This window comes from Cariama cristata, unplaced genomic scaffold, assembly GCF_000690535.1.
Source record: "Cariama cristata isolate BGI_N322 unplaced genomic scaffold, ASM69053v1 scaffold21399, whole genome shotgun sequence".
Classification (NCBI taxonomy): domain Eukaryota; kingdom Metazoa; phylum Chordata; class Aves; order Cariamiformes; family Cariamidae; genus Cariama; species Cariama cristata.
In genome coordinates this window covers 24,101-35,118 of record NW_009636612.1, presented here as the reverse complement: position 1 = coordinate 35,118, position 11,018 = coordinate 24,101, and the positions used below count along the sequence as shown (strand labels likewise).

At 51.0% G+C, this 11,018-nt stretch overlaps 1 protein-coding gene across 1 annotated transcript in view; it reads left to right on the top strand.

The window, feature by feature from the left end:
- Positions 1 to 740: 740 nt before the first annotated feature.
- The window catches only part of TECTA (tectorin alpha), a gene marked incomplete at its 3' end in the record, with an annotated part of 28,086 nt that continues 17,808 nt past the window's right edge, over positions 741 to 11,018 (top strand). Inside the window, exons 1-5 of the mRNA XM_009707984.1 lie at positions 741 to 804; positions 3,942 to 4,075; positions 5,399 to 5,686; positions 9,763 to 9,900; positions 10,434 to 10,599. Coding sequence (XP_009706286.1) covers positions 741 to 804; positions 3,942 to 4,075; positions 5,399 to 5,686; positions 9,763 to 9,900; positions 10,434 to 10,599 — 790 coding nt within the window. The remainder of the gene's footprint in view (positions 805 to 3,941; positions 4,076 to 5,398; positions 5,687 to 9,762; positions 9,901 to 10,433; positions 10,600 to 11,018) is intronic.

The following is an 11,018-nucleotide window of genomic DNA, read 5'->3' as shown; positions in this document are numbered from 1 at the left end:
AGAAATCAAAGCAGGTGTTTTAGCGATATTTTCTATTGGATTAATAATGAGTAACAAATTACATTAGGCACAGAAGGAATTAAAGCTGGCACAGGATTTCGCTTTCATTTTCCCGGCCCCATGTCTGCTTCTCTCTCTGCCATTGATTCCTGTACAGCAAGGAGTTGCCCAGCTGTGTAAATGTTTGTGCTTCTTCCACATTCATCAAAAACAGTAAGCGATCGTTGTGTTAGCAGCCAGCACGAAGGATTAGTCGCAGCGGTGTCTGAAGCCCCTTTAACTATGAGAGCACACCACAGCTCTGCATCGGCTCTTGCCTTCAGAGCCGTGCGAAGCTGTTCCCCTTGAAGTCAAGCAGAAGCGTCCATCCGCGGATCAGGGAGGAATTGCTTTTGAGCTATCAGGAGAATAGACGGCCCATGGAGAGCTGGGGCTGTTTACGACTTCCAAACGCTGCGTGAAATTAGCAGCAGCTCTTCCATGTGGTTAGGGGCTTACTTTGACAATACCTGCAGGGTAATTTGCTGTTATCACCAGGGAAGTCTCATTACACCGTTTAATGGAGTAGGCATTTTGGGTCTGCCTGGTGGGTGAGGGACCTCCATCTCTGAAACATCCATGTGTTGGCAGCAGTTGGACGGCTTCAGGAAGCGATGGCGCTCAACGTCACCCGGGATTTGCTCGAGGATACAGTTTCCTACCAATGTGATGCATGTCCGGGTTTCTTTCCTTCCTGTAGGATGAACAAGCAATTGTTTCTTGGAACCTGGGTGGCCCTGTTGGTGATAACTGCACGGCAGCGAGGTGAGTATCTCCCGCTCGGGTGGTGGGAGGCCGATGCTCATCAGCTGTGCTGGGAAAGCGGTCACCTCAGAGCAGTGCTGCGTCTAGAGACCCCAGAAGTACAGAGGGCTTGGAAAACACACCCAGCCCCTTGCCTGGAGCCACCCAGCCCCTTGGCTGGAGCAAGGACAAGAACCAGGGTGAACTTAGTGTTCCCATGCGGAGGGAGGGACTGCCAATTTTTAAGGGTGAGCGCTAAGCGGGGAGATTGGTGTGCCTTCGTGGGTAAGCACAGGTGCCAATTTTGCACGAGTGACAGCTTGCATCTTGGGAGATGGATCGGCAGCCTGCGCAAATGGCCCTCACTTCATTGAGAGCAATGAAGCAACGATAGTTTAAATTGAACAAGGAGCTGGCACGCCGCACTGAATACGAAGCTGGCAAAGCCAGCAGGATATACAGGCCACAGAAGTTGTTGAGTTCAGTGAGCATTTTAATGTATGCATGCATATATCATTTACATGGCTGCCTGTGCGCACATGTAGCATTCCAGAGGTTGTGACGGTCTGGCCGGTTGCCACGAAATAGGAGTTTGAAAAATTTCTGGTGTTGGGACTGCTGAGCAGGCTGACCTACCTATGTCCAGTAAAGGGCAAACTGGGTGAGCAATAGCAAAACGTCATGGTTTGCAGGCAGCAAGGTTCTCCTCGGGTGCTTGCGGAGGACATCTGACAGCAGACATGGAGGTGCCTCTAGCAGGGTTACAGGGCTGCAGCCTGCAGCAGGAAACCTCTCTTTTTTGCTCACACTCCATTTCTTGTGGTGCGTTTTGTTTTGTGAAGAGGTGGTGTTCACATCTGGGCTGGATGAGGCCCTGAGCAACCTGCTCTGACCACGGGGTCAGCCCTGCTTTGGGCAGGAGGTGAGACCAGCCAGCAGTCAGGGACCCCTTCCGAGCTGTGGTTTTCTATGATGTTGAAAAGCACAGGAGCAGCTTGCTAGCCTCATTCAGTAATTAATCTTTGTCATGTTTCAATTTGAAAAAGGGCAAGTGGAGCTGGTATGGGCAGGAAAAGCCTCTGTAGTTTCGTAATGTGGCAAATGTGCACTGTGTGGCTGGTTACGAGATGTGTGGCTGGCTTGAGGACCTCTAGCAAGGGAACCTAGAGCTGGAGAGTCGGGAAATCTGGAAGCTGTTTCCCTGGTCAGCTGCTGAGTTGCCATCAGGCTCAGGACAGCTCAGGCAAAAGCTGTGGCTCTCTTTCCTCACGCGGGAAGTGAGGCCACCAGTTCACCCGTGGGAAGTGCCACCGGGACAAAAATCACAATCAGCAGGTCCTGCTGGGCTGCTTGGCTGGATGAGGTGATGCATGCAAAGGTATGGTAGTGTGGCACTAGCAGTGCTAAAAAGCTGGCATCAAGAAGTTTTTGCTGAGTTTCCCGTTTAAAAAAGAAGTACAATTGGTGTCTCATAGCTATGCCTCAGCTGTAATAACTCGTCAGGTGTGTAACAGCTGTGAAACGACTTGTTTTACTACCTGGCAGCCGGGAGCTTTGCTGCGGCCCTTTGGATATATCTGTGAAACCAGGCTTGCGGCTCGGACATCATCACACGCCTCCTCCCTTTATGTCCGGTGGAGCTCTCTGAGGGGCCCCGTGCATGTCTCTTAGCAAGTCAGGATGCCAGCGGGTTAGGCTAGGCTTCCCCTTGTCTCCTTTTCCCCCCAAGGAAAGTTGGACCAGTTGAGCCTGTGAAGAAAGGTCAGATGGTGACTCTCCCTTCTCCCAGGCAGTTTCAAGCAGGGAGCACCCTCAGGGTGCAGGAGAGAGCATCCCCCAGCTCGGGTAACACCGAGAGCCCCTCCTGCATCCGTAACAGTGGGGTGCGGAGCAAGCTGTCGTTGGCTGGAGGCCCCTAAACAGCGCAGGGTAGGGCCTAGAAAATAAAAACATGTCCTGAATCCAGGTGAACAGAGCCAGGATTGTTCAGTGCCTGGTGGCTCATGTCGGCCAAGATTGAATGTCGCGAGGACAGGATGCTGCTTTTCTATGTCAAAGAGAGGAGGAGGGGGAGAAAAACCCAGCAAAATCCCCATTTGCCCTGTGAGGAGCCACATCAGTAGCTAACTGGAAGAAACAGAGCATGAGATGACAGCAGAGATCTGGCAGGGGCTGGAACGGGAAAGGACATGTGCCCTAGGGCCAGAAGTGCCCGCTTGAGACTCAAGCCAATGGATTTTAGTCTGGTAGAAAGTGGCAGGCTTGTATTGAAGTACGTCAGAACCCTCTTCTGAACTATTTTTATGAGAGACAATTATGTTCACTGTCAGTGCCTTTTAGCAGGAAATCTAATTTTGCCAGGAAACCTTGGAGCGGTTGTGACACCTCGGGCTGTAGCCCAGCACCAGGAGCAGTGGGGGTCCGGCAGGGAGGGCTGTCCATGGCACCCGGGAGGGCTCCGCCGTGCAGGCAGGGAGAAAGTGGCTGCTGCCAGGAGCATGGCTTTGGGGGTCAGTCTTGATGCTGTTTGGTCCCCAGGTACCTGAGCACCTCACCATCTGAAACAGCAAGTCCTGCCCATCCTGGAGCAGGGGGGGATGGACCTGTTGTCCTTGTTGTCCCGATGTGAAGCCAAGACATAGGCGTTACGACTTGCTTGCAGTCACATGGAAAGCAAAATGTACAGCTGCAAGCTGTATGCACATCCTGTGGTCACTTTGCTGTTGCCCTAAATAACCTTTGGATGATGCTTTCTCTGATGACCCAGTCCCAGAGCTAGCACCTCTGCCCTGGCTTGAGACCACCTTTGGCTGCTGGCGATGCTGTTTTCTTCAGTGGCCACAATGCAGAACACGGCGTCGTGGCCAAGTACCGGTTTGGCTAGTCACTGTTAGGCTGCTGCCTCAAGTGTGCAGCATGGAGTTTCACCCGCACCCTGAAACCTCACACAGCTTAGGCACAGGCTGGTGGCCAGCAGACCTTCAGCATCCCTGGCATGTCCACACCAAGGAAGGTGGTGAGGGCAGGGCAGCTATCTTGCTCTTCACAGGAGGTCAATGTGTGGGGATAGGCAATCCCAGAGGCCCTGCCGTGGCCTCTCTGAATTCAGGACTGGTCCTGACATTGCGATGAGGACACTCCTCTCTCTCTCCTTCCAGCTCACGCCATGGCGAGTCTGTATCCGTTCTGGCAGAACGACACAAAAACACCCAAAGTTGATGATGGAAGCTCTCCCGAGATCAAGATCTCCATCCCATTTATCTTTTTTGGAGCCCCGTACAGAAGTGTTTATGTAAGTGGAGAAGCACACCTTCCCTTTATTCTTTTCCTTACCACTAGCGGCTGCATTTTAAATGTGCTCTCCCCATCGTCAACTGGAAGATTTATTAGCACCTACCTGACAAGTTCTTAGATTTCATGAACTGATAGGTTTTATGATTAAGAAAGTCAAAGGTATATTTAATGGGCTAATGTTCATGGGGAAGGAATATAAAAGGCAATAAATTTTCTTTGTAGGTGATTAAATGGTACAGTAAAGCTAAGGCCTTGACACAGGGAACATTATTCCTGTTGCATGACAAGAAGCAAGAACATGCAGAGACCCACAGGGGAAAAAAAAAGGGCAACGGTTTGCACCCATATGTAGGTGCCCAAGACAAGGACAGGCTGCTGCTGTTCTCAGTTGATGGCACAGCAAAAGCCTCACAAAGGGAACACTGTCTCCTCTGAGCTGGGCTAAGAGAGAGCTCACCTGAGAGCATCAAAACAGCGCCTTAGACAGGGGCCTAAGTCAGCGTGACCGTATGCCAGGTCCCAAGTGCGTCCATGTTTTGTGGCAAGCTTGTCTCTGGTGGGCACGCGGGGTCCAATGTGGGATATAAACCTGCCAGCCCTGCAGGTTCAGAAGAGAGGCAAAGACTCATTTGTTCCTCTACCCAACCAGCTCATTTGTACACAGCAATGCTGGGGAAGCAGTAATCCCGAGGGGGTTTCAAACCCTTGTGTGGTGGGAGACTTCAGCATCCAGGACAGCAGGGCCACTTGTTCTCCGTGCTTTGCAAAAATAATTGTTGTTTTGAAGAGCATCTTCAGCAGACTCTGGGGAGGTTGCCCGTGGCACCACGTGTCATGCTGCTCTTGGGGAGCCCCAGGATCTGTCACGGATGACAAAGCCGAAGGCAGCGGACCTGATGGTTTAGCTCTTTTTCCTGGGAGCCCTCGTGCCGTGCAGCTGCCCATGTTATTTGACCGGGTCTCTCAGTGCTGCAGAGCTGCTCTCCAAAGGCTGGGTAAACCCAGGGCCCCAAGGCAGAGTCCCAGCCGAGCCAGGTGCCATCCCGCTCTGATGGGTGCCTCTCCTGTCTTAGCCTGTAGGAGCCCTGTTTTGCAGACTTTTCAAGGTTTTTTTCCTGCTTGGGGCTTCCTGCACTCAGCCTTTGGCCACCACTGGTAGGATGAATTTGAATCTCTGCCTAGATGGTCAGGCTGCCTCACCAGCTCTCAGTATATAAGCCACCTTCTGCCAAAAGTCACTCGCCCTGCATTTTCTGATAAACCAGCAGCTTTCTGCTACCTGCAAATGCTTGCTCAAACAAAAGCGTGTCTCTTTGTGCAGGTCAACAACAACGGCGTGATTTCCTTTAACGCGCTCGTCAGCCAGTTCACGCCAGAAGCCTTCCCCCTGACGGACGGACGGGCCTTCGTTGCGCCTTTCTGGGCGGACGTGCACAATGGCATCCGGGGAGAAATCTACTATAGGGAGAGCACCGACCCCGAGCTGCTGAGGAGAGCCTCCAAAGACATCCGCAAGCACTTCAAAGACATGTCCTCTTTCTCCGCTGTCTGGATCTTTATCGTCACCTGGGAGGAAGTCACTTTCTACGGAGGAAGCAGCACCACTCCGGTAAGAGCAATCGGCTGTGCTTCTTGACGGGTGGTGTCTGATGGTTCAGTATATGTCTGGGTATATATATATATATATAACTGTCCTGGCTTTTGTGTGTAAAATTGAGTGAGTCCTTTTGTGTTCCCGCTCCTGTGTTCCCTTTTGGGCAGAGGAGCACCTCAGACTTTTTGTGCTCTCCCGTGGGAGCGTGTACGAGCCTTGCTCCCTGCTCTCAGATCTCCAGGGAAAGTATTGCCTCTTTGGTGTTTGTAGGCAGCATATCTAAACAAGGCTTCAACATCAGTTAGGAGTTTTCGGCTTGATTGTAGTGTAGTTATTTTTTGTTAGACACAAATGCGAATTTCATTTTTCCTCTGAACTATATTACGTGACCTTCACTTTGCCTGTGCTTCTGCAGTGATAAAACAGAGTTATTTGTGCAGGGGGCTACAGGCACCTCGGAAGAAAGGCCTTTATAAAGGAGCCAAAGTTTTGGCAGTGAACAGTAGCTCTGTTGTGATATAAACCACTCAAGGCTCCCACTCGCTCCTGTGCCATCAGTTTATAAAGAGTAAATCAGTTTGAAGGCACGTTATCATGGCAGAAATGGGGCCAGGGTGTTGGGCGAGACCCAGAAGCACCCAGTAGTGGCCAGCCCGGTGCCGAAAGCAGCCTCACTGTGTGCACGGCGTCTGAGCGTGCCGAGGTGGGTGTGCTCAGGGTGCGTGCAGAGAGCAGGCTCCTCCCGGGACTGCAACGTGGGGAGCGGTGCCCTTGGATGGAGCAGAGAATAAGGGACATGCCAAAGCGTGCACATGCTTGCATCCTGTCCTGAAGTGGGACTGGAGGGCAGCCCCCCTGCTAACCTTCCATGATGGATCAGATCTGTCCACTACAGGAGTCCAGGATAAACTGGTTCCGCACTCAGCCTGGGGCAGAGGGAGCGATGCCTCCTAACACAGGGGAAAGGTACAGCCAGGCAGCGGCGTGACGGAAGGAATGGGCTGTGGAGGTGGATGGGAAGCCCTTCGTTATATGTCTGGCTGGCCATAATTTTATGCTTTGTGCTCCCTTCTTCTCCTTGGTCCTCCTCTTGAGGCTGGATTTTGTAACTTGCCCTTCCCTCCCCACAGCTCACGACTACCCAGACTGAATGAGAGTCTGCTTAGTTTGGCACCCTAAGCTCGCCTTGCGAGGCCACAGAAGCTTTGAAATGAAGCTAAGGTTGTTATTTGCTCCTTGCCTCTGCGAGGAGGGAGGGCTACTCCGGCAGAAAAGGAGCAGGAATCTATGGTAAATTAAGTTTTGGAAGTAATCCACTCTCCAAGCAGTTGGAGACAGGAAAGAGAAAATGGAATCTTTTAATTTGTATTTATTTGGCAAAAAACCCTTTTCCTTTCAAATCATGACAGCTTTTTCTGTGGCAGAGGCTGAAACGCTCTCTCCACAGCACTAATCCAAGAGGGTGGCGAGGGCATCTCGTAGAAAAGTGTTGAATGGCTTCTCTGAAATCCTGTGTGGACATTGAGAAAGGAAGGAGAAAAACAAAGGGAATACTTGACAGCATTTTTGTGGTGACAGCTGACCTGCCTGCATGGGGAGACCGACCCAGGCTGACCAGAGAGTCACGCTAGCGACTCGGCCGTGGTAGCTCTGTTATATTGCCATAAATGTGCGACTCGTATCTCAGAGAATGGGGATAGCAGTGTGATGTTTTCCAGGGCATGAACAGCTTTTAAATACCTGATAAATATGTGAGCTGTGACCGCAGCTGATGTCAGGAGGTCTGTGTCAGACCGCTGTTTCATCGCCGGTAGGGCCCATGCGGAAGCTTGGGGTGCAGACAGCGAGCGAGGCATCCCTGCTATTGTTTGGGGAAAGGGTTGTTTAGGATTAGCCTGTGTACTGTGAGTGCCAAAAGCTGCCACCTTCTGTCTCGAGGAGTCGGCTCTGAAAAACAGTTCAGCTCTTTTCCATTTGTTAGAGAGGCTCGAGATTTAATGCATATTTTTTGCCAGTCCTGGCAGCACTTGCAGGAAAAAAAAATACATACATATATATTTGCAGACAGCAAGCAATATAGAGATTCGTGTATTGCCTGAAGAATTACATTTGCAACACAATGCAATTTATTTTGTTTTAGAGCAGCCTACCCGTTCAATAGCAGCCAGGGCTCCGGGTTGGCATGCAGAATAGCATGATGCAACTTAAGCAGGAAATTCATCGCAATGCAGAAAAGCTGCAGAAAACAATGTTGTGAATGTGGCCTTGGGGATGCTGCCGTTACTGTCTCTTGATGACACCCAAGCAAACCGGTTCCGTTTCTGAGAGCTTGTTAGATGGCTAGAGTGCTCAATGCATGTTTGGCCATAAGCCCCAAACAGGGAAATGTTTGTGGTTCATGTAAGTGCTCCTAACGAGGAGTGCCAGCCATCCGAAACCTTCTGGTACCAGGTCAGCTCATGGTACCCGACCAAGAGGCACCTGACCAGAGCGGGGTTTGTTGTTCCATCGAAGAGCCGTTGTTGCACTATCAAAGAGATATTGCCTTTATGTGTTAGTGCCTTCTGATCTCACAGTCATGGGAAAAGACTTGGCAAAGGTGAGCAAGTGTGCTGAGATGGTGAAGAGGAAACCAGACATAGGAGGCATAATCCCAGAGAAAGGATGCGGGAGTGGAAATGGTGGCTTCCCATTAGCTTGCCCCGGTGTGAACTGTGCCATTTGCAGCTGCCGTGAGGCAGCTCTGCCCACACCTCTCACTCTCCCTGACAGCTCATACAGGCTGCTTCGCCTCGGTTTTCAAGATTTCTCATGGCAGGAGCCTGATGTGCCTTGGAAGCGACATCCTTTGTCACATGCGAGTAGTGAGTGGAGCCCTGGGGTCCCCTCCTCAGTCTTCGGGCGTTTGTACTCCCCTCAGCACCAATAATCAAACTACTGGGTTTGCTGTAAGGGAATGTAAAGTGGTGCAAAGTGACCCCCAGCCCCTCGGTTTTGGTGTCTTTCCTTCATCCAGCAGCATGTGACCTGTTGTTAATGTGGAGCGGCTCAGCTCTCTCCGCTTGCAGTGCTCAGGAGTTGCTGGCAGGGTAAGCCCTAACACTTCCTAGCATGACCTGGTGTGATCAATGTGCTTTCCCATATCACCTGATAATCGTTTCTGTGGCTGTAGTTTCCTTCACAGTTTGCAGTGCCCAGGTAGCTGGGCTCCTAGTATTGCTCTTGAATAATTAAAAAAGGGGCCCCCATGCTTTGTCCCCTGCTAAAATCCTGCTCGCTCAGAGGCAGGAGGAGCAGTTGTTTATCACGGCACGGTCCCGGCGCAGAGCAGTCTAGGATGGGCAGGGATAGGAAGGGCAGGAAAATGCAGACAGCTGAGAGAAGTGATTGACTGGTAGTTCCCAGTGATGACCTCTGCTGCTGAATCTGCACGGATAGAGGGGATACCTCAAGGGGAGAGGCCTCTTCTGTCTTTCTGCACAACTGTAAAAGGGAAGAGGTCCAGGCTACGCTGCCCTCGCCGGCTGGCAAAGCATGGGGCCCGGGCTGGTAGTCGCATGAATATACCTGGAGCTTGGAGGGGGCTGGAAATGCAGAGTCATTTCAAGTGAAAGGAAGAATGCCAGCAGCAAATTTAGCAGGTAGCAAGGGGATTTGGCAGGCAAACAAAGCGCGTAATATACATAGCTGACTGGGATGTAATCCACTGTTAACAGTATTGTAGGATGTGAATGCAGAAGGGAACTGGTAAGATAATGCGGCGAGGAATAAAGCTAAGATAGGGTAATGGAAGATAACAGGTCATAACAACCCAAATCCTGCCGATTGCTTTTTCCCCGCGAGCTTATTCTCATGCTGCCATCTATTGGCATTAAATTGGATCAGAGATGGTCTCCTCATCCTCCCGGGCGGAGGTAGCGGTGGGGATGGGAGCTGGCCGAGTGGCAGCAGTGAGCGTGAGCATATTTCGGGTCTCGTTCAGCTTCTGCCACTCTTCAACGCCCAGGCCAGAGATGAACGTGGCAGAAGGACCAGGAAGCAGTAGAAGAAAAGCGGTATTACCTTGTGAATGTGCTTATGGTTTTCAACAGGTAAACACTTTCCAAGCTGTCCTGATCACAGATGGAGTATCATCTTTTGCCATTTTTAACTACCACGAAATCAGCTGGACCACAGGGACAGCCAGTGGAGGAGACCCCCTGACCGGTCTCGGCGGGGTGATGGCCCAGGTGAGGCTCTCGCTCCCATATCCCCATCTCTGTTGAGCTCTCAGAAGGCTGCCTGTAGATTTCCCAGTGTATCTGTGCTCGCTCATGCCACTTGGTCCCTTAACGTCCCCAGCACTGGCCTTGCAAGCCCGGTGCTGGGCACAGTGTGATGAGCGCTCCAAAATCTGGTATTAGTAGTGGTGTCACAGCCAGTCCATCTGCCCGAGGGGGGGAGGTTCCCTGCATAAGGGGTGCTTCCCTCCGTCGCTTCCTCACTTTATCTTGGCCAGTCAATACATACACCCATAGATCTATATGCACATACACACATATGTATACATGCATATATACATGTGTAAATATGCATCCATACTGCTTGTAGTACCTTTTCACTCACATTCAAACTACTTGAAAACTGAAATCCCTGAAAAGAGATTTTAAAACTAAAGAAGATACTCTCAGGAGTTATTACGGAGAACAGAGAGGTGTGGAAATGCAGCATCGCTTTCCTGTAGCAAAGATGTGTGATGAAATCTGCTCACTCTCTGTTTTAGGCTGGCTTCAATGGTGGAAATATCACCAACTTCTTTAGCATCCCCGGCTCCAGAACCCCAGACATAGTCAATATCGAAGAAACAACCAATGTTAACATCCCTGGGCGCTGGGCTTTCAAAATAGATGGCAGAGAAATAGATCCAGCCAATGGATGCAGCCTGAGAGGTAAGGATGAAACGGTATTGCTTTTTTTCAAGTTTTGAGGTGCAGTGTAGCGAAAGCTAACGTTGTTGGGATGCTGATGGAGAGGTGCCTGACTGCTCTGGGCCGCTGCTGTGCAATTTGTGTTTTTGCTAAGGCATCCCCTTGAACTGCAGCTGTGGGGACAGAAACATGCAAGCGGGGTTTGGGTCCCATGCACGTCTCAGAATTGCTGCACACAGCACAGTCATTGCCCGACTTCCAGCGTTGTTAGCAAAAGGCTAACACCTTGAAGAGTGGACAGAGAGCTTTGTCATTTGTGTCAGCGTGGGCACATCTAGTTTGGCAGGAGAGCATCCTCGGCAGTGTATGTGAAGAAGCCATCATTAGCCGTTGATTGCCCTTTCTCCTGGTTGGCGTTGCCTCCCTCAGGGGGATGTTGG